The 26,656-nt window shown below is 41.8% G+C and overlaps 1 protein-coding gene across 3 annotated transcripts in view; it reads right to left on the bottom strand.

The window, feature by feature from the left end:
• Positions 1 to 24,966, bottom strand: part of arfgef1 (ADP-ribosylation factor guanine nucleotide-exchange factor 1 (brefeldin A-inhibited)) — a 53,982-nt gene extending 29,016 nt beyond the window's left edge. The window contains exons 1-7 of one of the 3 annotated variants that reach the window (XM_026179507.2): positions 24,868 to 24,966; positions 24,536 to 24,760; positions 8,767 to 8,797; positions 3,884 to 4,040; positions 3,529 to 3,675; positions 1,842 to 2,021; positions 1,365 to 1,418 (exon numbers count right to left, since the gene is read on the bottom strand). In XM_026179507.2, the coding sequence (XP_026035292.2) occupies positions 1,365 to 1,418; positions 1,842 to 2,021; positions 3,529 to 3,675; positions 3,884 to 4,040; positions 8,767 to 8,797; positions 24,536 to 24,760; positions 24,868 to 24,952 (879 nt within the window). In that variant the 5' untranslated portion in view covers positions 24,953 to 24,966. The other 2 variants (XM_026179508.2, XM_080305995.1) reach the window with 2 other exon arrangements.
• Positions 24,967 to 26,656: the final 1,690 nt, after the last annotated feature.

Below are 26,656 nucleotides of genomic sequence, written 5' to 3'. Positions count from 1 at the left end.
CATTTGCACATGCTCATAATCTATTAAAAAAACATTACATGTTTGTGAAAGTTGTGCTGATTGCCTCCTGAAAAAGGCTTCTGAGAAAACAAAGAGATATTTAAGAAAAAAAAAACAGTTTAACACTTCAGTGCTTGACAGCAAACACCGATCCGTACGAGGAAAAAAAAATAACTACGAGCAGCGGCAAGAACAAGAACCCAGCGGTGCATTTTGCCATCTGAGCGTGCGTGTGATGATTTGCCGACAATAAAGGTTAAAAGGCAAATGACAGACTCAAGAGTCAAAGAGGAGAGGCGCAGCAGCTTGAAGGGGGGGACGTGGGTCACAGATGAAAATACAAACAGTGTGACACATTTACCAAACAATGTGATCTTTCGAGCTACGGCGACTCTCTTTCGAATTCAGAGCTTTAATTAGAAGAACAAATGAGCCAAAATGAATTTGTTTCAATGAATTAGCCTGTCTGTATCCATTACTAGCCATAAGACACAATTACACTATCAGTATTATTACATTCAATCATTTGACTATTACAAAGCAAACCAAAAACTGACTCCTCTCATTAAACTCGTTGCGTCTTACTCTCAAATCAACACTCTCGATAATTAAACCAGACTGCTGATCTTGTCGCATTAAATGTAATCGAATAGATTCAGTGACACGGCATTGCGAATGAAACGATTAGTATTGAATACGAGTGACGGTAGCGGGACAGGACGAAGGCGCCTCGACTGGGAGGTTTGGGCGAAGACAAACTAAGCTCATTATTTAAATGCCACCTCAGTCGGATAGTGTGATAGCTGTGATCACAGCGTGCAGAATACTTCTACACACAGACACACAAAGTGGATCTCCCTGTGCAGCAGCAGCAGCACTGGGCAGGCAGCGACAGCACAACAATAGGCCTCTGCCTCAAAGTCTGCCTCGTCTACCGACTCCTGCCTCGCATTTCTCCGTCTGACTCGGTATCAATGGCTCATTGTTCTGAAAGCCCTCTCAAGAAGCAAAGCATAAGAAAACTCGTCAGGAATGAGACGGGCGCAGCTGACCTGCTTGTACAGCGTTTACCGCGCCCAGGTGTGACTGTAAACTAAAATGTTAACTGGTGCGGGAGGAAAGCGAGATGATTTGTGGGCAAGTCAACAGAAGCCACAGCAAGCATACGGTGGAAGAAGTGCACAGCATACCTGCTCCTGTGCGGTGCAGGAGCAAAAAGGAGGAGAGAACGGATGAGTGCATGGATGGATGAGTGAGGGAAGGAAAAAAAAAAAAAAAAAGCTCTAATGCGCAAACACAGATGCACAGAGAAGAGTTTAGAAGAGGTCGGATCAGGCATGTCACGGCAGTCCTGCACGCTTTACCTGGCGGTCACGCTTTCTGGAGGCCAGAGACCAAGATAGCCTGTGATTTGTAAGCTATGTGTCCAAAAGGAAAGGAGGGAGGCAGGTGAGGAAGGGGGGAAAAAGTGTCATTCAAAAAGAAAAAGATGACATTAGAGCAAGCTTTTTTTGCCTTTTTTTCTGAAGGCAATAACTAAAATGTCCCTCTGGACACAAAGCAAACAACAGATTTTAATTAAATCTGGTGGCTCGAGTAAACCAGTCACAGAAAGCAAAGACATTATTTCCAATCCACTCTGACTCCAGATTTGACTGCAGCATAGATTTGTTTAGGCTAGCGCTATAATTTATTTAATACTCATATTAGCTTCACTGGCTTTTATGCATTAGTGACAGCATCAGTGATTCAGACAGCCGCTCCAAAGATGAGCTGTCCATGGTGTCTCTACATAAACAGAATTCTGTGCGATTCGGTGTTTACAGAGGCTTCGAACATACTGCTTGGTTCTCCATGCGTGCGAAGATAACGTTGAGCATCTGTGTGAGCGTGGCCTTGGCTGTGGTCTGATTGATGAGGTTCTTGCTGGCCAGGTAGATGTTGTAACAGGTGCGGACGGCCTGCAGAACAGTACCCTCGTGGATTTCTATATGCTGAGACGTCACCGCTGTCAAGAGAGCCTGAAAGGAAAGACCAAAAACTACCATTAACTGCTGACGCAGGACGAGAAAAAGCCGAGAATCGCAGCTGCGCAAAAAACCAAAAGCCAAACACTGATGCAGTCAAGAACAGCTGGACGTTTCAGCATTCGAAATCTTAAATGCAAACATCTCTCAAAAGTATAGGGCTGTGCGATATGACCAAAATCTCATATCCCGATATAAGACATTTATCATCCTGACAACGATATAAATCACAAAATCTTCTGTAAATTCTGTGAATCTCGGGCAGCTCGACTTGCGTAAAGTGTTTCCAGCTGGGCGTCGTGTACCTGGAGACGAATGTTTTAACCGATGCATGAAACTACACATTTTTAGGCAAAGGTTGTAACGGCCGCCGTTTTCTTTGTGAGTATTTATTACACGCCGTGCTGCGGGGAAAAGCCTGTTCTAACGTTTGAGTCTAAGGTTTATTTTTTAGCACCTGACGGCTCTTTTTTGCTTCTCATCCGTCAAAACTCTGCATACTCAATCACATGATTCAGTTTGTTTTGAAAAGTCTCAACAGGATCTTGAGCTTTATTGTGAAAGGTTTACGTGGAAAACAAACAAGCGGACAGCGGAGCCACGCAATGGTTTTAACATCGTTGTTGCTAACGACAACATGTAAAAACAGGCGCTTGTCCGTCTGTAGTGTGGTTATATTAAATATAAGAGAACGAGAGAACTTTAAGAAATTAATATAGCTACAGGTCACTACAGTAACCGTCAAAACGATGAAAAAATATTGCTGTAAACAGTTTATTTTGCAACACCACGAAACAAACGATAGCGTAATAGGAAACGATAGACGTTTGTATATCGTCATCCCATATATATCGTTATATTGAACAGCCCTACAAAAGTATGTCAGAAAATCTAGTTTACTGAACTTCTGATGCACAAACTTCAAATAAGCTCATAACCTCACAGCTACGAGGGAGGAATCCCCGCCCACAGACCTAAATAGGGTCACTCACAGGTGTAAAAAAGGGGAGCAGCCATGAAGCTAAGTAGAAGTCTTTAAAACCAAAGTCACTGTGGCTTTGTCCATTTTTATATAGTCTATCAGGAGAACAACACAATACACCACAAAGCAGGGACAGCAAGTTATTAACAATAAATATAAAACAGATTCACAACTAATATTAAAACTTAAATAGTTGCCACTATCACTGACTTTGTCAGGTAAGTCTCCGAGATAAAATGAAAAAGTAATCGTATTTACAATATAATTACAGATTGTTTTTCAAATGACATACATATTAATAAGGTAAAATAATATTGTATTATTCAACAGTCCAGCAGGATTATCTGCTGCAGCCACAAACAGCAAGTGTTATTAAAGATTGCTGCAGATCAAAGTCACATAAAGACACAGATGTGGTCTTTTAAGGAATGACTGTCGGCTAATTAAATTCTCTAAAGTGTGTATTGAGCGTGTCTGCGACAAGCTGCGATATGTCAGAAGAGGGGGACGGCAGCACACCTTAATAATCTGTAGCTGCACGCCCTCGTCAGTCTGAGGTCCTTGAAAACAAGCGCAGATGGTCTCGATGATCCTGTCGATGAGCTTCTTGCCCGGAGCCGTGCTGTCCGGGGCGCTGCCCGTCAGGTGGCCATACGCTATCAGCTTCTAAAAGTCACACGAACATGCAGACGTAAACACACATATGCAAAAACACAACTAAACGACCTGGTAGCATGGAATTAAAAGAACTTATTTTTCTTCAAAGACATCCAAAGATACAGTAAAGGCAGAGCCCAGCACACAGTTCGCTGCCATAAAGTAACACTCGTGCAAGCACTCGGGGGCCTGCGGTGTGACTTGTCCCGCCACTGACCTGTAAACAGTCGAGCGAGGTGATGACGATGCGGGGACATTTGGATTGACATGCCAGCTCAAACGGCAAGAAGTACTTGTCGGCTTCAATGAAGTTGGTCTTTGATTTGATTGGCGGTAAAGTGCTGGAACCTGATTTGCCATCTCCACCGGGTGGACTGGGGAGGGAAGGAAAATAAATACATTTTAAAAAAGAGGAAGAAAGGGACAGAGACTGTGAGATAAACACTGTGGCTCCGCGGTCCCGTCTGTCATCTGGAGTCACAAGAAAAGAAACGGGGCATAAAAATCAACATGACACACTAACACTTTTGTTGACATCCAAGCCTGAAACAAACACGAAAAAGCGCCGGGGATGGCGTGCTTCACTATAAAGAACAACCTCTGCTTGCTCCACAGCTGAAGCAGGACATCAAACAAGCTAAACCAAAGAAGACCCTGTGCTTTATCCTGTTCCTGAGGGGGAAAATGAATAGTAAGAACAGATTTTATTACACTGAATTTAATGTAGTGCCTGGGGTAGTAATCCCAGAGGTTTTGTAATTCAAGCTTTGCCATGGGTCCATGCTGATAAAGCATCTCCTCCTGCACGACTGGTAACTGCACAGCTATTTTTTCGGAATTTTTAAAAGACCGGAGACAGCCTTAAAATATAGACCATCGCTTTCAGCAGCCATGTCTTTACAGCATCCCTAAGCGCTACCACCACACCCAGACTGCACAAGCTGGAAGAGGAGAAGAACAGAGAAAGGGAGGGAGACGGCTAGCGGTGGAGGGGGCTGCATTGTTTATGTCTTGGCAACGGAAAAAGGACGAGTTCAGCTCTTTTTTAGAGGGACGACCACGCCGAGCATAGAAGGGAACAATCAGAGACAGAGAAAGAAGTGAGGACGGATCGCTTGTACAAGAAGAGAAGAGGGAAAAAAAGGATTCAGAGCCAGTTAAAAACGAAAGAGGCATCAAGCAGCATGAATTCACCAGGAAAATGAGGGTGCTCAGAGAAGAGCAGAAGAAGGGAGAACGCTTAGAGCGCTGGAAAGGAATATAATATAAGTTGTCTGAAAGCAGCCGAGGAAATGGGTATTAATTACCACAAATTAAAGATGATTGGACAGGGAAGGAGCTACAAATATCGAGCATAAAAATGGAAAACATGAACCCGTTTACCAGGCTTACAGTCTTCTTCAAAAACATTGTGGACAACAACATTAAAATGATTAAAAAGATCTTTGCTATGATTCAGCAAGAGCATCCACTCTGTCAGCTTATTACTGGTCTGACCCAGTCTCAATTTCTCTCTCAGCTATTATGTTGTGGATCTGCAGGGAGCTCGTCTCCGCTGGTTTATCCCTGAACTCCCTGCTTAATGTCACCTGGCCTGCTCAGCTCTTTATTATAAGCCCAATGTCAGGCTCAGGCTGCTTATAAAACATAAACACTATAAAACTGAGTTCTAGTCAGACAGCACAGCCAGCACATCCTGCAGCTATGTTATTACATGGAACTGAATACTGCATTCAATTAAATGCTGAAGTCAAAGGTTCATCTTTATCTTGGAAACAAGCGCTTAAAAATCCTTACTGGAGCCATGTTTCCTTACAAGCTCTCAATCAGGTCACATGTGCTTTCATTAGCAGCTGCACTTTGCTTTTAATTTCATAACTTTCAAAGCTTATCTAATTTCCTGGCAAAGAAAACGAAAAGAATGCATAGAATTTATCTTATTGTGTACTACTTCAGGACTTCAGGGCTGCCGGTTGGTCAAATCTGTCACCTTTGGACAGAACCAGAGCGTTTCCTCCATCTTTATCCTGAGCTAATCTCTACAAAGACACATCAGCATTTAAATAAGCACAGTTCTCAGACGAGGGAGAGAAAATCGGGTGCTGGAAGCTTTCAGTCTGTTTGCATTACATGCTGTGTTGGCCGATCATACAGCAGGCTTTGGCCTGTATGCAGGTAAACAGTCTGTGTTTTGGCAAATGCAATCCCCATTTTGCTTTTCACACCGACTCCAAACCAGTGTCCATTTCCTGATGACAATTTAACTTTGAGCTTTTTAAAAAAATTTATTGACATTCTTAAAGAAAGACCTGTGCACAAAACAGGAAGTGGTAAAGCGTCAGAATGCTAGCTGTTGTTTCTAGATGCTACGCCATATGGACAAAAGTATTAGGACACACCTCGTTGCCACAGGTTTATAAGAAAAAAAAAAAAACCAAGCAATTCGCCATGCAGTCTGCCTTCACAAGCACTTGTAAAAGAATGGGTCACTCTAAAGAGCGTAGCACTGTAACAGGATGCTACTGTTGCAACAAGGCAGTTTGTGCAATTTCTTTCCGACGAGTTCAACTGCAAGTGGTATTGTTACAAAGTAGGGCTGCCACGATTAGTCGACTAGTCACGATTACGTCGACTATCAAAATCGTCGACGACTGATTTAATAGTCGACGCGTCGTTTGAAGCTTTGTAAGATCACAAAAGGCGCAGGAATAAGTAGTAGGATTTAAGAGTGTAATAACGGACTGAAACAGAAGATGGCAGCACTGCATGTACAAGGATGCCAGCTGCCGTTAAACCCCGAAGAAGAAGAAGCTTTGTCCCAGAATTCATAGCGCAGCCCAGCTCAGTTTACAACGATGGCGGCAGCTAGTTAGTTTTAATATTACTCTTATTATTCTTTCTGGGTCACAAATTAAACGTTTAACATATTTTCAGGCGAGAATGTAGCTGTGTAAACCTCAAATAACTGCTCAGTTATTCAAGACACCACATATTTTCAAAAGCGCTCCGACGTTTTCGGAGACGTCTGTTACCCACTAGCTCGATAGCGAGCCGGGGGCTAGGCTCACTGGAGCCCGTGAGAACACCGGACTCCCAGCAAATCGTTTTCAAACCCACTGCTGTCTTTCGCTACTCAGGTTAAACATGATATATGAGTCACTTAGATAACTTCAAAATGTTATTGTTTGGCTTTTTTTAGTATTTTATTTGTTCCTGAGTAAATCGGTTTGGCTGAGATTAAAGTTATAGTTTTTACACAGCTGAATAAACGTCAAGCAGACAGCTGATTATCAGAAGTGTGAGATGCTGGGGAAAATACTCCGGTGTCCCGTTATATTTTAGATAGCAAGGAGTTTATTAACTTTCACCGAAACAATCTGCAAATTTCATTAAAATTTAATAAACTATCATCTTGTCTTTATTTTTAGTTAGCATATACCTTAAACACTTAAAGCTGTAAGCTAATGATAGTTATATAAGAGCAGATGCTGCTGGTGCAATAAGCTGTATGTTTTACGTCCAATGGATGATGATCTGATTAGTCGACTAATCGCAAAAATAATCTCTGACTAGTCGACTATCAAAATAATCCTTTGTGGCAGCCCTATTACAAACTGAAAGGCATTAGGAACACAGCAGCTCAAAGTTACAAAGCTGGGTCGCTGCGTGCTGAGACACATAAAAGTTGCCAACCCTTGCTGACTCTATACCGACAGAGCTCCAGTCCTCCTCTGACATTAACATCAGCACAAAAGCTGTGTACTGGGAGCTTCATAGCATGGGTTACCATGGCTGAGCAGCTGTAATTACAGTGTATGTTATCAAAGTATGGCAGACGGGTTTATTGGAAGACCAAAAGCTGGATCTAGTCTTGCAGATTAGTGCGTTATCGACGCTGTAATTTTTGGCAAGAATGCAATTTTAAAGACACTTACTTGAAACCAAGATACAGAACAAGTCCTGAGAATATTGGAAAGTTTCAATGTTTAGTGGTCCCAGAAAACTGAGAAAACCTAATTCATGTAAACTCATGTAAACTGTACCGAGTGCAGGTCACTTTGTAGAGCTTAAATGTTTGATCTTTCAGGCCTTTACGTGGTGTGGTAGTTAACTGATAAGAGCATTTTTTTAAGATTATGAAATGATTCTGGAATAATTTCCTAAAACACCATTAATGGTTTTCATACAACATGAGCTTTATGTGGCTGCTTTGTTTAAATATCACAGTGATTAGATTAGCCAGTAATGCTTAGTACCCGTTTCCTTAGCATATATTTAGCTATCGTAACAAGATTTGATTTTAAACAGTGATTTGAAATGTACTTAGTTAGACACTGCCCATGCCTACTATTGCAATTACATTACAGAATGAATGCACAGAGAAAACCTATTTAAACTGGGCTGCAGGCTCAACCAGGGTGTTTGTATTCATAAGTAGCAAAGCTAGAGTATTGCATCTATCCGAAAAGAGTTGTAAAGCACCTGAGGTGAAAACACAAGCAGCAATACTTCTGTGAGCCTGGTGCTGGCTGCACAGAATCCCTAACCTTAAAATTCAGATGAATTTTGAGTCACTGGTAAATCTAATTTGGAGAGAAGTGAGTGAAATAATAGGGAAGGATTGTGTGCGAAGGGGAAAATGATGAGGGACAGAAATGTAAGTGGGAAATAAAAATGAGCTGGCGTGAGGAAGAAAGGATGGGGAAGAGGCGAGGTGGCATTCATGCTACATTTCATTCCAAAGCCCATGATACTTCGAAGCCCATTCATGAGCACCCCACACATTCACACACACACACACACAGGCATTAGGCAGAGCTTCATGAAGAAATCCATTAATGAGAAGGCAAGACACTGTTGGGAACAAGCCAGGCAGAGAGCCACAAACAAAAACACCAGAGACATGCACATGAACACCCACACACGCACACACACATACACAGTTTTAATCCCCTTTACGCGTCTGAACACAGGCAAAAGCAGCAGAAAGACTTGCAAGTGAGTCATGAATTTTACAGTGCCTGAACACGCAGGGAGTGACAAAACCCGTGAAATGACCTTTGCTGCCTTATTGTGTGACTCCATTCATCAACTGCTTACCTTAATTTTTCCGATTCTTCTTTGATTTCCTCTGAAAGACAGAAAAAAAAAGTAACATGTTAAATAAGTCAAATATAGGAATCTGTGGACAGTATTTTACATATTTTTTAATATCTGAAAGCTCATATTATGCATGGCCAAAAGTTTCAAATGATCAGGTCAATTTATGCAGAAATAATCCCTCCAAACTGACATCTATGTGCAGCCACCAATTTCCTTCCCAGAGGAACTGTTGGCACCCTTCAATAAGGTTTTAGCTGGAGCCAAAGGAAAATTAATTAATTCTGGACAATAGATGTTTATGGTTTAGCAAATATTCATAAATGACAACAAAGTGTTTCAGTTTCACACCTCCCAAAGGCTGATTCAGAGTGAGGACCCCCCCCCTGCCTCCAAGCTACAATGCAGCTGCACACATCCAACATATCTGCAATCTTAGTGCATCAACATAGTAAATTTTCAAACACATCTGCATTCAAAAGATCTAAGTTGATGCTTTAAGTTGATGCGGTCACTGAACAGCTTGTTGGGGTGGGGTTCCGCCTGAATGCGCTTGTTTCGTCATGGTGATGGTCTTGTTTGCGTCCCTAACGGCAACTAGAGAGGAGACTGGTTTGTGTATTGCCTCAGCTGCAGCACTCAGTCCCCAAAATGTAATCATTATTCAGTGTGCGCCGTGTCCGTGAGCCAGGCCAACATTTGTGTTTATTTCACAGATCTCCAGGCTTGAAAGCAGTTGTATGAACTTGCTGAGCACTGACACAGAAGAGCAGGAAAATAAGAGAGGCAGACACACAGAGGGAGGGATGAGAGAGAGAGATGGAGAAGCTGAGACAGAAATAGAGCTAGAGAGAGCGGAAGAGAGGCCAATTGGTACTAGACATTAAAGGGAGCCTTCAATGAGGAAGCTTTTAAAAAACACAGTGTCAATCGTCCTCACAGAATTGCACGAGCCTAGCGATGATTGGGAAAAACCCCAGTAATGAAATGACAGCTCAATTATTTCACTGCTGGAAGGCTAACGGGTCCTTTCAAAGAAATCCACTTGGTGAGAATATTTAGCTCTTAACACTGTGGAAGTAAATTAAAGCTGGTTTCAACCATGTTTGACTGTGCAACTCAGGAGAGGACGATTTTCCGAACTGTCTGATGCTAATTTATACATCCGTTTACATGCAGTCACAACCGGCCCACAGGACTTTTGTTCACATGGATTCAAATCTGACATAAGATCAAAGCCATGATCATCTTTTAACGTCTTTATTCTACAGCAGACAGAACAGGATCGTGACTGCTATGTCTAAATCATCTATTTAATAATTAATGAATAACAAGGCTGTGACAGTTTCCCCCATTCTCTTGATTCAGTTAAAAAGCATGATTGTAGAAGCTGAGCTGATACTAAGGCAGATATTTTCACTTATTAGCAACAGGACATCAGAGGATCTATCTCACCTTATGCCTAGCATCCATTTTTCAACATATATTTCTAGTATATGCTCTGAATATGAAACATGTAATCGGTAAACAAATGATATTTGACCTGAAATTGCGAGACAGAGATTAAGTATTAGTGTATGTTATCTGAATTGGTTACATAATTTCGAGGTTACATAGGAGTGGGAAATCATGTGTGCCTTCAGAGATAACGAATCATATTACAGTGATTATCATGATGTTGCTTAACAACAGACAGAAGACTGTAGATCAGCACATCTCTGAACAACATTTCTCTGCCACATATAAAACTGCACAGGAACGAGTCAAGAGACACAACAAAGAAACCCAAGAGTGCAAATCCATGGCCTCCATGCAGTCCCAAAGGATCCACTCCAGTATACCCAAGGAGGACCCGCACTATAGTGAGAAGGGGGTTTTAACATTGTGGCTGATTGAGCTATTCTTCCATACTTAGCCATCTTCACCTGGTTTGTTGTCACCCTGTGTGTGTTTGTGCAGGAGCTGTATGTAGCCCAACGCACAGTGTCAAAAAACAGGGTTCCTGCTGCTTTGTTTTAGATGCAAAAGTCTCAGATATTCTCAAACTGGTTTCTTGAGCATGAGCAATGAGTTCATTGTACTCCAATGCACTCCATAGCCACCAAATCTCAATCCAATAGAGGACCTCTGGGATGGGCTGGAACAGCAGATTCACATCATAGATGTGCAGCTGATAAATTTGCAACAACTGTGTGATGCTGTCATGTCGATATGGACCAAAATCTCTGAGGAATTCTTCCAGCACCCATGTTGAATCTGTGCCACAAAAGGATCAAGGCAGTTCTCAAGGCCAACATGGTACTAGCAAGGTGTGCCGAATTAGGTGTCGATTGCCGACCAATTGTTTAGGGCTGAAACAATTAGTCGGCATAATCGATGACGCCCATAAATAAAATTCTCAACGCGTCATATGTGCTTTTGTAACTGCATTACACTACAGGAAGCTATGGTGGCAGTATCGCCTATATCGCCTGCCAAGACTTTACAAGAACGAAGAAGAACTTAGTTCGCAAATGGCAAAACAGGAGGAGGGAAGAAAATGGAAAGCATTTCACAGAAAACAATAAAGTTTGTGCAACGCAGAGCTTTCCTTCCACGACAGCACTACTGCAGTGCACGAGCATTTGAGACGCTGGCACCCTGAAGCTGTAATATCAACTCTGAATGGGTCAGTTTTAGAGTTAGAGTTAAGTTAGTGTGTCGCATTGATACCTCGTTTAGTGAACACCATTTCAATTTTGACCAAACCTTGACCAATTAGCTCTTAAGAAATAGTCTCCAAAGTGAATAATCATTAACGTCCGATCTTTCAGATTTCTATCCCTTCAGTTTAACAGGAAAAAAGCAAACGTGATAGAAAAAGACCCAGTCAAACATCAGTGCTACATCACTGCAGGCACTGCATGTTACCATGAAAGAAAACGTGGTGTAAAATTGCATCTCTCCTGCTCTGCTTACTGTCGGTATTGCATGACACTAAAATTCCAATAAGTCTCTAGAGGCCTCTATTATGGGATGTGTGAAACTATAATCGTGCTGACCCCTGGCTATTCCACTATCAACATTAGCTTCACGTCAAGCAATTACTTGGATTGCTATCAGATTTATGCAAATGCACAGAGAAGTCAAACAAGCAGCCAGTACAAAACCAGTCATTTTGACAGGAGGGGTGGGGACTGTCACGTTGACTGTGTAAGTAAGCATCAAGTAATTAGCTCCGTGCATCGATGAGAAACTGTCACCTCGGGATTTGAACACTGAAACCATAGCAACAGTGGCTGGTGGTAATAATGATAAGGTGGAACAGTGCTGGACACTCCTAGGATTGGACAGACATGAGATGGATGTTAAAGTTATGGAAAATTATGGCCGCTTTGCCAGTCGTGGGTTTCAAAGCAAAACATATGCAGAGTTGTGAGGCAAAGCAGGAAGTGGGCAAAGATGAGAGAGTAGCATTAACACACACAGAACCCTAGACACTTATTAATTTGTCTCCACTTTTACTAACTGAGTCATGATGTAATGGTTTCCTTCCTTGGATACTGAGCTGAATTACGTTGCTATATAAAAGCCAAAACACTGCACTTGTCACAAACAAGACAAGGAAGCACAAATGAGCTATCAAAGTGTGATCTGTGGTCTCAATCAGAAAACTCACAGGCACACTTTTGGCCAGAAGACACGAGTAAAAAGTTCAATGTAGTGGAAGAAATGAAGAAAAGCACAGGCCAGAAAACAGCCAAAGGGTCCAATCTAGACCCAATGGATGGCTTCGCAAAGTGTGAAAACTGCAGGGTAGGAGGGCATCATTTTAAACTTTCCACTTCATTTAAAATTAAAGTTATTATGAGAGTGCTTATCTGATCTTTCGGTTTCCCTGCCAGTTTTACAGCCTTCTTACCGACAAGGAAACCAGCCCCACCCCGCAGAAGAACACTAGTGTTTCTATGATGACAGAAGATAAAGAGCTGTTTGAACAGTATGCCTTAACAGCTTTATATTCTTACTTAGCAGAGGAAATTTTTTAATCAGTGTAAACATATTTAGGATGTTTTGGGTTTTGTTTTTGTAGCAAAATAAAGAAAAAAGAAAAGAAAAAGATTACTGGTTATTTAATGGTTTGAATGGTCTATCCCACTAGAGATCAAACTGGGCTGTAATTGTCCAATAAACCAAACTATCTAAAGGAGCCTTCCCACATAGGATATCTCCAAACTTTAGTTTGCTATCACAAGCTGATAGAAGTCAACCCTTTGTGATTTATTTACCAAGCCTCATTCTTGATTTACGATATCTTCAAGGTCAGCAACAAAGAAACCAAGGTGTACCAAGGTATTTAGTGTTAGTGCTGCATAACTAAAGCTTTCTGCACACTTGTTTGTGGTATAAAAGAGGAAATAACAGGAGAAGAGAGTAAGACCTCCTCCACACAGCTGTCACATGGGGTGACAGTGATGCAGATGAAGCCAATTGGCTCACTGCTTTTCAGTCCGATGAGCACACTTGGAAAAGAGCAGGGGTCCACTGAAGGGGCTTTTGTGGGCCAGCTGATAAAACTTGGAAACTTTGTAACTAAAACTTCAAAAATCAGACTGCCCCATAGGCAGAGATTTCTCAAAATGAACAAAAATCCCAATAAAGTTGGCTCATTTGTCTAAAGTCACAAAATAGAACTAGTAGAAACATTATCAATGAAAATCAATTGTTTCAACTTCTTTCTTACTTACAGGGTTGATTTTGCTGTGCCAGGATTACAGCTAAATGACTGGCGGACAGGAAACTGCTCCGATTAATCCATAACAGGTGTCTTAATGCATCTGTTATAGGTCTCTTATAGCTTACATACACTCACAAGATACATTACAGGGAGCCATCCTGCTCATCAGCCATCGCCCACATCACAAAGCAACAAAAAGTCTTTGAAAGCTCCCCCAACTTTCTGTCTCTTCACTCTTACCCTGACTTTGACCCAGATCCTAACACTACGACTTAAATGAGCAATAATGTCTGCACATCCAATCTGACCCCCTTGGAGAGAGTCTTTTTAGGCCTGCAGTACACGTTTCTTTCATCATCCAAGGACAAGTGGGTCAACTACGTATAGAACTATGTCTTTCTCTGGTGTATAATCACACAGGACTACTTCTTAAAATGAGACGCTAGTTGTTAGATTGAGCACCTGTGTTCACACACTCCAGCTAACCCTGCCAGTCCTATAAAAAGTTTAGCCTAGATACTTTAGGGCGAGCCCACATACCCTGAGGCTGTCATTTACTGAAGTGCCCCCTTCCCAATAAAACCGTCTCTAAGCTGCAGAGAGGGTCAGTAAAAAGCTGGCTAATCATTGCTCCACTCTGCTCTGGAGTGAATGCAGTCTCCACACCTGTATAAAGGCAAGAGTGGGTAGAGTGCAGCCTCTGAGTGCTGGCAAGACTACAAAATGGGCATTTATTAATACTTTCAAGCACATAGACACAGACACACACATTCTAGTCAAGTACCTCCCCACAATAAAACCATACTGTAGCACCTGCTATATTAACAGCCTCCTGATGGGTAAGTAAAAAACCTAAACAAAAACTTCCTCATATTTAGAAAACATTCACTTCTGCAACCCCAACTAGCTTATGTATCACAACACCTATGCAAGCTGCTGAGTCAGCGCCACCAAATATCACAATGTGATTTATATCTCACTCATAACTGCTTTAACCGTTTTTATTTACGTTTCGGAGCGGATCACGGCTTCTTTTTGCTCGCGTCCCTGCCTGTGAACTAAAGTCTGCTATGTGACACCTACACATGAAGGCCGCCTGTGAAAAATTCATGAGATGATGACATCGTGAAGAGACCCGAGCTTCAGTGCCTCAGCCTGAAGCCAGCTCACACAAAACAACCAAATCCCACCCCTGACAGCATGACAGCACTACTAAAACAATGCACTTATCTGAAAAGAGCACGTAAGGCACGGTGATTTGATATTAGGGTGTGAGCCATACACAACACAGATATAACAGTATGAGCAACTAACAGCCAATAATCTGACAGATGAAAGCACAAAAACCTCATATGTGTAAGAGACAGTGCCTGACTGAGATGCTAGGATAAGCACAGCCTGATGTGAAGAGAGAGACACCAACATCACACTCAATCGCTGAACCTGACAGTGAACCGAGACAGGTTCCTGTAGTGCTTTATATAATATGTGTTTCACAGGGGCTTATCAGTGATCCCCTTCAATCACACTTACACTGAGCTACAGCAAAAGCTGATCATGGCTTAGATATGTACACAACAGTGTAGTTAGCCACTTAGCATTCCAATAGGCAGCCATAGTAGATAAGGCTGATGAATCAGCACGGGAAGTATTTGGAAGCCCTGAGCAAAAGGTTAGCAGTGGGATTGTGGGAGGGTTGCCAGTTTAAAACCAGGAGAGAAGAAAATGTAGCAATGACTGAATGAGAAATATGCTGTTGACCACTACAGTTCACAGCCCGTTCCTCAAAAAGGAGTGTTTGTGTTCTGAGATTGTAAACAGCGTTGATAAAAGATGTGCTTGAATATTCATGGAAGTCTGTACCGAGGCTAAGAGTGTACTACATTTACGAGACGCCCCGGCTACACGTGGTGATGAATTGTAGAAAACGCCAAGTCTGCTAGCACGAGCAGAACAACAGCCTGCTTTCATCATACGTACAACACATCAAACTCCTGCTTCAAAACAACCTGCTCCCTCTCGTCTCCCACTGCTGCCGGGAGCTACTTGCAGACTAAGTTGAGTCTCCCCCCTTCCCGTGCGCCACCCTGCCCGAGTGCCATGACGAAGCATTCCTCAGCCTCAGCAGCAATCTGCGAGTAGCCACAGGAATAAGTCGGCAGGACCGTAAACCCTGGAGTCACACATCCTAAGGCCTCCTCATGTGTGTTTATGCATGTCGTTGGTTACTTTTGCTGCAAGTAGACATGGTGACGAGAATCGGACAAGTTTTCACTTATTTCTCTACATTAAATCTAAACAGGGCTAAAAGGCTGTAAGGCAATGAAGCTGCCCATCTCGAGAAGGTCAAGTACCAACCTAGTGTCAGAAGGAAAAGGGGTGCAGCAGGTGGTGCAAACAAAGTGCACACAAAAACTTTTGGCGCCTCAGTAAACTCGCAAATGGTCGATTTCTGTTTGCCAGTTTAGCTTTACTGCTATGCAAATCAATAGGTGTTTCTCTATTTTTCTGTCTCAGTGAGACCAAATGAAAAATTTTGTTAGGATATGTTTGACATTTGCGTTTTGCTACTACCAGTAAACTCTACATGGACATCTGTGAGAGAAGGCTTGGAGCAAAAATAAACAGAAATAAAACTGTAACCCATCCAGGGTGCAATTCTTCTCCGAAATGTTGCAGTACGGTTGTCTTGTTGCAGGATTCGCTCATTATCACTGACGCCAACAACAGTGTGCACAGCAGGTAGATGCACTCAATGGCAGCCCTGAGAGGATGCGTTCACCTGGGCAAATATATCTCAGCTGACTAAAGCTGCTGGATCAACACTAATTCAATAAGTAGACATTTTTAGCCAGCGTAAAGTTCATGCGCGGAATAACAATCAAATGCAATCAAAAACGCGCATGCGCCCACACTAGAAGAAGAAAGAAAAAGAAAAAAAATCTCACGAGACCTCTAACATTTCATCAATTAAGACACAGCAGCGCATGCACACGGCTGCTACACTGGTGGGAGGGAGAGAGATAAACAGGCAGCTCTCTGGAGATGCTCCGCAACACGTCACAAGACAAGCAGCTAGAAAACAGCTCGCTGGGAGGGGACACTGGGTTCAGACACAGAGGGAGGAGAGAAAAGGGAGAAAGCGAGAGGAAGCAGAGGCAAGGACGAGGCTATTTTCCAAAGAAAATAAGCTTAATAAACCTGCCTTTTTATTAGCTCTATGATTATGGGGTTGGGTTTTTGTATGTGCAATAGAAGCATTGTGTTGCTGTTTTTGTGAAGCTGCCACCACAGTGCAGGCGGACAGTAATCATTTCTAGACTGTAATCAGACATGTTTTTGATCATCTATAACACAGAAGAAATAAGACATAAGAAAGAGAGACAATGTGAAGGATTTCACTGCAGCCTGATCAATTCCTGGACCTTGGATGAGTAAAAAAAAAAAAAAAAAAAAAAATCTCCACTATGATAACACAACACTTCTTCACAATGGGACCGCAGCAATCGCTACCAATGCACATGCATATACATATGCAAGAGGTTAGAGGTTAATTTCTGACTCAGTTTCCATCACCTGAGAAAGGAGCTGGAGAGCGACAAAGGGCATCCGCCTTCTGCAGCACTATTTCCATTTCAAAGACTTTAGAGCCCATCTGCATTTGGCATGGATCCTGCGGTTGGCACTAACCGCACCATACGCAATGATCAGCGAACATTCATTTTAGTCAGACTGCTTTTACCCCAAAAACAATCATGATCACAGTGAAACACTACAACCCGGTATCCAGACTGTCATGATTGGATCTCAGGTACACTCAATAATCAACAAAAGGCATTTAAGCCTAATTTTTAAGCCAATATCCACACACAAGACAGAGGCTCACACTAATGCACTACATTTGACCAATCTGAGAATAAACTGTTGTTGTAGGCAAACATGGCGTAGCTGCGATCACCGAAGAAAGCCTGAGAAAAATCAGACCTCTGACATTTCTGCTGTTCACGATGAAAGAAAAGGTTGCACAGCGGTAATTACATTCGGTGTGGAAGAAGGAACGACTGTCAGAGGTTGTCTGGGCTACCTAATCACATGTGCACTCATGCGTTTGGGCATGCGTGCTTTACATTTCCGTGTGCATGTGTGTGTCCCACCAGCCCACTCACTCGCACTTGCATAAGCCCTTCTAATCACCAGTCTCACTCCCATGGCTGAATCAAGGCTCTAATTTTGTAGCCAAAAAGTCCCAAAGCGCTCTGCCTCCACAAGGTCTCGATTACTCAGCTGTTGGCTTTGTTATTAAAATTAATGCATCTTTAATAATTCCACTGTGGTTGGACACATTATGTAGCATTCTTCTATCTATTGGTATGAAATACAACCGCTTTTCTTTTAAAACCGGGTTATTATCAGCGTGCAGGCTACAGAATCTGGAGACAAACACTAAGCCTAGGGAAGGTAAATACAAGTCATTTTTGTAAGTGCACCTGTCGTCTTCTACCTGCCCTGCCATGTTTAGGGGAACTTTACACTCACAAGCACTGTGTGATACTTCATTATTACAGTGATACTGTTAGTATTATGGCAGAAGTTGGACATTTGTTAAAAAGAGAAGTTTAAAATTCCCCTCTGACATCACCTGACATTTGAGAGCTGGCACAAGGACACAAGTTGTTAACTTGTATTGTGCACTACTACTGTATCTGCACCATTTTGTACCATTTGTAGTGCAGTTTAATACAACTGTCCCTTTACATCACTCAGAAAGTGCTAGCTTGTGAGCTAGACTAACCATCAACAATGACTATGTTTCATTCCTGTCACTTCAAGACGAGCTCCATCTGCACCACACACCTGCCCTGAGCTTTACTGTTTGCTAGCAACAGCAAGCTCAGCTAGCAAAATTTATCCACAGACAGTCCATTATTAGAAATACTGGAGTTCTACTGATTTTACTCTATTAGTTATCCACACAAAGGCAATTTTATTTGCCAAGCAATTAAATGATAAATTCTCCAAAATACACCGCCACCACAGAGGCCCTTTTGCAGGGTCTCGAATCAGCAGCAGTGAAGCACAAACCTGCTAGCAGCAGCAGTTGCTGTGTCTGCCTCTACCTTTTGCCGTGCCCAAACTTTTAGCCTCAGTAAAAATTTGATGGTTGAATTGTTTTAAAAACTAAATAAATAAACTCCCTATATACACACAACTGTCATGAAAGCATGAGTTAGATACAGAAAGCAAAGGTGTTTTTTGTACCAGGCCGCACATATTTCTATTTCTGCTTATGGAGTCGGTTTCAAGTAGCCATGAGAGTATGAGTTGAATTCACTTTGTTACCACTTTGTTAAAGCTCATCCAGTTCATCCAGTTCAGGGACCTTTGTTCAGCAGCATGTTCCCAATCAATCTCTACAGTCTCTACTATGTGACTACTGAAGTATTGACAGCTCTACAAGCTCAGAATACCATAATATTCATTACATTCTGATCTAAATTAAGACTCAGATTAATACACGGCTCAAATTGCAGACTTTCACAATGATAAACAATGGCACCCAGCTGGTTAACAGCCAGCATGTCTGCAGACATTGGACTTATTTATAAGTTGAACCATATTAAAGTACCTATAAACACTTATATTCCTCCAAGGTGCAAAAAAGAAAAAAAAAAAAAACCCTCCCCACCCAAAAAATCCAGAAACTCAATAAAAAACTATCACTGCGACACATAATTTGCTCAGTAGCAAATTTACACAAATTAATACAGCTAATAGATGAATACAAGATAGATGACCCCGATAAAAAAAAGTCCTGCAAGATGAAACAAAGCAACACAAAGGGAGGAGGGTTTCTCATCATGTGCCTCATCTGTTTGCAGTAGACTATAATTAATTTATCACCTGTCCCAGGACTGAAGAAGGCATCAGTGGAAAGAAATGATGTATTATGTATTGACATATCAGTGTAAGCATAACAAAGTGTGAGGAGGACAAAAACAGTCTCCTTTCTACATTCTAAACAGTCTCCACTGCACAGATAAAAGGATTATTTGTGCTTTCAGAGCTAGAATAGGCTCCGCCATGTTAACTACTCCACTGCTCGCTATCTGAACACCAGTCAACCTTTGGGGTTACAAGCAGCTTTTGTGTCTGCACTTGGTCTGGAGGGGTGGAAATGAGACAGAAATCAGGCGTGGGGCCTTTTCTTTAGGGAAACAGAAGAGAAAACATGATTGGAGAACAATTTATCCCAATAAATCTACTGTACTTCTCTTCTTACACATACATTACAATCTAAAATTAAGTAGTATAGAAATATATAGTATATAACTCTGAATTGAATATGCTTGGAGTTTAAAGTGTTGCTTGGACAAAACAAGCAATCTGAAGGTGCCGCTATGACTCTAATAAGAAAAAAGATAATATATGCAAGTCTCGAGGTCATATCAAACCTTTCAGAGCTCCAAGATGAATTCTTTTTTCGACTGATGCCTTTCTTACTTATAAGAATTTGACCTGAACTGTGCCTGTATAATCAGATTCTAGTTAGGATCAAACAGCCCCGAACATTTACAGTACCTTGGCAAATAAAAGTGACATAAAAAAGGAGGCTGACAGCTGCTGTTGCTTCCCTCATTTACACTTTCTCAACGCCTCAATGCCCCAAATGTCTGGTGGTGTCATCAGCAGGTTACTTGGTGTGCCTCAGCTGCATAGAAATCAAAAGGAAACTGGCTGCCTTCTGCTAAATTTTCACGAGGAGAATGAAAGATGGCAGTAAAAGGTTGTCAAGCATGCAAGTTAGTGTTGGTTATTTTGCAGGAGTACAGACGTTCAAGGCTTGCCCCCCGACGGCAGCCTTGAGCTCCTGCGCTTCACATCCAGGGAAGGCTGTGTGGCATCTTTGCGCATCGTGGTCAAAAACCCCAATTAACAGACGGCACCATTCGTAACCTTGTGCTTATTGCGGTTGAGCATGTGGCGACTATGGTGCAGCTTATCACGGAGGAGCACATGCCCACCAATCTTAATGATCAGAGGTACATTTGTCCTGTTGGCTTCCCGGTCAGCTCTAAAGAGAAGGTAGTCCATGCAAGCAGCGGCCTTGAGCTCTGTGCAAAAGTACACCCTGCAAACTCTTGCTGATTTTGTCTCTGTTTACAGCTTCATTCAAGGTTCTTTTGACCTTGGACAGGGAAAATATTTGCCACAGCAAAGCTCAAAGTGAAGTGGCATTGGCTGGAAATGTGTTTTTTGTTTGGTCCAAATTAAACCTTGTAGTGGAGCACAAATTCAGTCAATAAGCAGGAAACATTTCCTAATCATGTTGACCTCATGAGTGTTGGAGTAATAAAAATATTGATAAATGTTAGATGTATTTAAGTAGCACGGGACTTTGGCTAAATATTAAACAAGCTTCTCTTGGAAGATTTTTGACTATTAAATGTTTATTAACCTCTATGTGCCAGAGTAGCAGTTAAGGAAAGTGCAGGTACCTTTGAGAAGTCTAAGTGATAGTACACATTAACAGAGAAACCATCATTTTTAACATGACCGAACCAGTTGGCCAGATGTCTTTAATTTTCTTTTAAATGGACTCAGCCAAAGGTTGGCAGTCACAGCATCAGTGCCCTACTAGAAAAGCTAGAGTGAAAAAACGCAGAACAAAGACCACCAACATCTATTCCACTTTATTTAAGAATTAATGAAATCCAGGGAGGAGATGGGCTCTACTGAACCAACCAATGAAACCAGAACTTACCATTAGCACTCCATAAGTCTGCAGGCTGAGTAAATATAGCACCTAGATGATGGTTTATTGATTATTTGTTTAGTATTCATCCTATAATGCATTCATATTTAATGAATATCACCCAAACAATCAGTACTTTACAGAAACCAAGCTGACAATAGTTATTTATATATAAAACATGTTAGATATATCTCAACTGTATCCATATTATAACATGGATTGCCCTCAGGACTGTGCAGCACATGTAGCAGGATAGCATCACCATGAAAAAGGCTAAGTAAGTAGCAGGGTGTCCACCATAGGTCGCTTTAACTTTGCCCCAGTGTAAAGCATATGGGTCAATATATAAAAATCAGTTTCCCCCCAAACGTCCAGTACTGATCGAGCTCTACTCAAACACAGTTCACTATTCTCATCTATTACCACTGTTGGTATAACAATGTATTAAGATTTTGTGGTAATGAGTGACTGTGTATTACATTACAATCAAATTTGACAACAACACCGAAAAAAATTACATCCCTGACTTAGTCACAGTGTTTCTGTCTCACTCATCCTTGGCTGGCAGGTAACTCTGCAGGACTTCATCGGCAACAGGTTTCTTGTGACCTCTGCAGCTGACCCTCAGATCATACACCCCTAAGGGGAGAGATAATGAGCATTGTGCTCAGCGGGACTGAACTGCTCAGGTGGAAACAAGTGCTCCTTCTTCTTAGCAGTGAGGCGTGAAGAGAGCCCCCCTGGTTTAGACTGCTGTGTACATTCACATTACCAATCTTTCACCAGCCGAAAGGCCACAAGAGCTACTCGAGGAAAAGAGGAGGCTGGCTTTACAAAACAATGAGACCAACCAGATCCAATCACATGAAAATAGAAACTTGTGACAACAATGAACCAAAGCCTGAGCCGAATTCAAGGAGGTAGTGTGCATATACGGTCTAAGGGCCTTTGATATTTTGAGTTAACTGTTCTTTGCCACCAGACAGCTCCTCTCAAAGAAGCCGACAGTGAGATCCACAGATAATAGGGCCCTGCTAAAGCGGCACTTTGGGGAGTGTGAGAAACTGAGATGATGTAGTTTTTGTGAACTGCCGAGTGAAACTGATAACGCAGGAGGAACTTCACTTTGGGAGTTATGAGGGTGAACTGTTTGCGAAGGTAGCTTCTTTTTAGCTTGTTCCTGATACCTTGTTTTGCAGACGGGAAAACGCTGAAAATAACGGGTATTTAACAGACACCATGTGAAACAGGAAGACTTTCAGTGACAGCAGAGTGGAGAGTGTGGCACAGGCACTTTCTCAGAGATGTCTCAGAGCTCCAAGAGCTAAAGGGGATTATGTAAGTCAAGCAGTATACTGGGTCACCCAGTTGTTTTTGATACACTACTGCATCGCCGCTACAACTGCGCTTATTGCAGAGATTCGTATTTCATAGCGCCCACGTACGGCTTCACTGGGAAGTTAAAAGGTTTTATTTTTTGTTTTGTTTTTTCTTTTTAAAGAAGATTCACCGCCACTGACTGCTAAGTAGGATTCAGTGTTAACCAGCGATTTTTAAATCAGAATGACAACATATTGTAGTGAACAAACTAGCTGCTAAAATGCTATATGCCAGCCAGTAACCATGGTGACTTTAATGGTTTATGAATAAGCATAGCCCGTGTAAACTACACGTGGTTTATGCTTGGTTTCTGTCTCACAGCTGTAATGTCTACATTTTAATCAAACCCTCGAGGTAAGCAGGAAAATCAGAAGCAAAGGACAATCAGTACCAACTGATGACATCATCAGATCAAGTCCCTAAGCCCCCCAGATAAAGAAACACCACCGACTGTCTACTAATAACAGGAACAGAACCATGCAAATTGTGTACGTCTGCTTTAAGGCCATGCTACATAGAGCTTCCTATTCTGAATTAACACCATGTTACTGCTCTGTGCACAAAAAGCTATATAATTCATGTGGGTGGTTTAGCTTCACAAAACAACACAGCAGAGTCTAAACAAATATGCTGCATGTATTTTGCCTATAGGCCACTACAAAAGCCTTCAGCAGCTGCACGTGTTGATAAAGGCAGCACTGTTGGGACAGGTAGGATTTTTGGCTGCTTCACAACAGGACTCTTTGTTTCTCTAGCTGTGTCATATTACTCACCAGGAAAAAACTAAACAAAAAAAAAAATCCTAGCCTGCATGGAGCTAATTTTAACTCCAACATGAGAAAAAATATATGTTTTACGGGGTGAATTTCCTTGTTGTTAATAATGTTTTACAAAATTTACATTTACCACTAATTATCACCCCTAAGGTTATGTTTCCCAAGACACACTTGCTAGCAAACGTTAGTGAAGCTCACGCCTGTAGTAAAAGGTCAAACAGACGTGCAGTGACGTTCATTTCAAAATAAAAGCGCAGTTAATTAGATAGCACGCCGATCAATCTTGGGTTTATTGCGAAGAAACACGTTTATAAGAACAGAAAGTACAATTTATAACGTGTATTAATCATTAATAGGCTGTATTAAACGATGTTCCCTTTTGATTGGTATAAATCCTTCTAACTGTAATTTTATTTTTGTACTAACCGGAAATTATCTTCTCTCCACCCCTAGAAATGACACCATTCCTAGCATAAAGGTGCTACTGACAACTGTCAACCTCAAGCTTCTCGCCAAGTCGACTTCATTGTCTAGTTTTACAGAGAAGACGAGGCCACCCGAGTAAAAAGGTTAATAAATAACAGATGTAATAAAATAAAATTTAAAAAAAAGTCTTCAGCCCTTCCTGTACTGACCGGGGCACGGCCACTTTGTACCAGGAAGAGACGCAAACATCTCACCTTAATGGGGTGAAATCATGTAGTTTAGAGAAACACAGTTTACGCTCGACGAATATATGGAGTGTGCTTGTGTGTCAGGGTGATGACTAAAGAGAAACACAGCCTTAAACAACTTTGTTTCCCCTGTGATGTCCGGCCTGTGCACAGATCGCTACTAGTTTCGCAGCATCGCTTCGGCGTTGCAAACACCCACCCCTCCTGCACCATTTCCGTGTTTTATACGGAATCATTTCCACGGAGCCTGTGCCACGTCAATTAAATGCATAGGTTTTACTGAAATCTTACGCAGGGCAATAAGACCGGAGTAAGAGCCAGCTTGTAATAAACGAAAAGCACACGGTACCTTGCCAAACACTGCGACATTGTTGCAGGATAACCGGTTAATAAGTGAAAGGGTGCATGACGTGTCTAAATCAATGAGTCCAAGACAGCAACAACGTGACGCTAAAACAACACAACTCACCTAGTGCCACCTCGCAGGCTTTGCGCAATTGGGAATGGTGAGCCTTTTTCACCTCCTTGTCGGCCAGGATCTTTTCCAAAGCTCGTGTAAGGAACATGTTTTTCGTCTTTTTGCCCTCAAACATGTCGCACCGGAATTTGGAGCGAGGTGTGCCTGGTCCCAAGGGGGGCTGCAGCCTCCTCGAACAGAGATGTAATTCCTTTAGTAATGTCAGCCGCAGAGCCCCTAACAGACAAACATAAATAAACACAGAAGGTGGGGTAAATCCCTCAGATTGCCATTAACGACCTGCCTCCTGCGCCATGTTTGAGAGAGGAAACGACGTCACGTACGTTTGAGAGCGGCCGCAGTGAGGCAGTAGGGAGTGAGGACGGAGATGAGAGTGTACCTGCACCCGAGCTGTGTCTGCACATTCATGTACACCTGAGATCCACGATTTATTTGACCAAGACACATTTTTTCTGTAGTTTTGGTTCTGTGCACCGCCGCTGAGGAGCAGACTTCATTTAAAGGGGTTTTACACAAAAATTGCATTAAATGTTTAGGATTTAAAGCCATTTAAAAAAAAATTGCCAAGTTTCAGAAGCTCAAAATTAATACATTTTCACTGGAATTTCACATTTGAGGCCCAAAGAGATTACAGCGCAGGTATTGTAGGTTATTATTGGACTGGGAACCTAAACAAACCCATAAGTGAGACAGGGAAAGCTTCAGTCAGCCAAATCAGTAGTCTGATGCACTGGGCACCTCATTTAATTGAAGTGTAAAAGGTTCTCTATCTCGCTCTCTGCTCTGCTTCAGCCAAATACTGCAAGACTGATCAGACACAACTTCACAGAGCAAGTGGATAATGACCCAAAGCATACTGCAAAAGCAACCCAGGAGTTTCTCAAATCAAAGAAATGGGATGTTCTTTAAAGGCCAATTCAGTCACTTAATTTCCACCAAGAAGAGCTTTTTTTTCTTTTTAGTTATGAAAGGCCAAACTGAATGCAGGAAGAACCACAAACAAGCAGCAGCTTGAGAGGAAACACAGCACTAAGGGTCCAGGCTTCAGTCACTCATTGGCTGCAAAGTATTAAAAGCATCATATATAAAATTATATTCGTTTGTCCAAATAATTTTATATTAAATGTATAGGAATGTCTGTAATTAATGCACTTCAGTCACATATTGATAGTTTGATTTTAAAATTCACTGTGGTGGTTTACAGAGGCAAAACTGTCTTTGCATATAAACCTTCATGGTCGTATTAAACCTATGTGTGAAAGCCCTGGCGTAACATGTTGCCACAGTGCCTTAAACCACCAAGCAGAAGAGTTTGCTGTCTTTTGTTGAATAAAACATAACTTTCCTCTGACATGACATGCACATGACCTACAGCAAACCTGTGTGTGGTATCCCTGTGGGCATTTTGTTAAACATTTTCATTGTAGTAAATATGTAGTAGCCTGTGAAGGGATCATGATACAGTTAACTCAAACAGAACTGAAGTCGATCCTTTTGGGATTCTCAGTTAATCATAACGGACCCACTTAACTCTACATTTAGAAACAATACAGTGTAAATAGATCTGATTGTCATCCTTGTAAGGACCCACAGATTTTTTGGAGGAGGGGGTTAACACACTTTACTCGTGAATGAATGCAAATGTAGTTTTCTTTAAAGATTTCAGCAGAACTTAAAACCTTAAAAAAAGACAATTTCAAGTTGCTGCTTTTTGTTTTGCTCATGTATCAAATCAGTTCAGGAGTGATCGCAGGCTTCATTTTTGGTGGCAGAGCAATTTTAAATCCCTGCACATGGCAACTTATTTGTCTGTGGTTAATTTCCGTTATAATTTCCCAGTCAATTTAATCTTTATGGTATTTTGCTTATTGCCTTACCTCATACATAACTGTGCATATCCACACATTCAGATGGTGCTACACTGCATTTTACAGCCTTTAGCAGAGTGCAACACATCCAGGAAATCTGGCAATTTGACAACACAGATTTGGCAGTTGTGGGCGGTATAGTTCACTTTCACTCGGATCGGACTGTCCCGCGTGTCAGTCCCACCGTTTCTGAATCCATAAATAAGAGCAGAGCTGCAGAATCTGCAGACTGGCTACGAAGAAA

This window comes from Astatotilapia calliptera, chromosome 9, assembly GCF_964374335.1.
Source record: "Astatotilapia calliptera chromosome 9, fAstCal68.1, whole genome shotgun sequence".
NCBI classification, from domain to species: domain Eukaryota; kingdom Metazoa; phylum Chordata; class Actinopteri; order Cichliformes; family Cichlidae; genus Astatotilapia; species Astatotilapia calliptera.
This window is presented reverse-complemented; position numbering and strand designations above follow the sequence as displayed.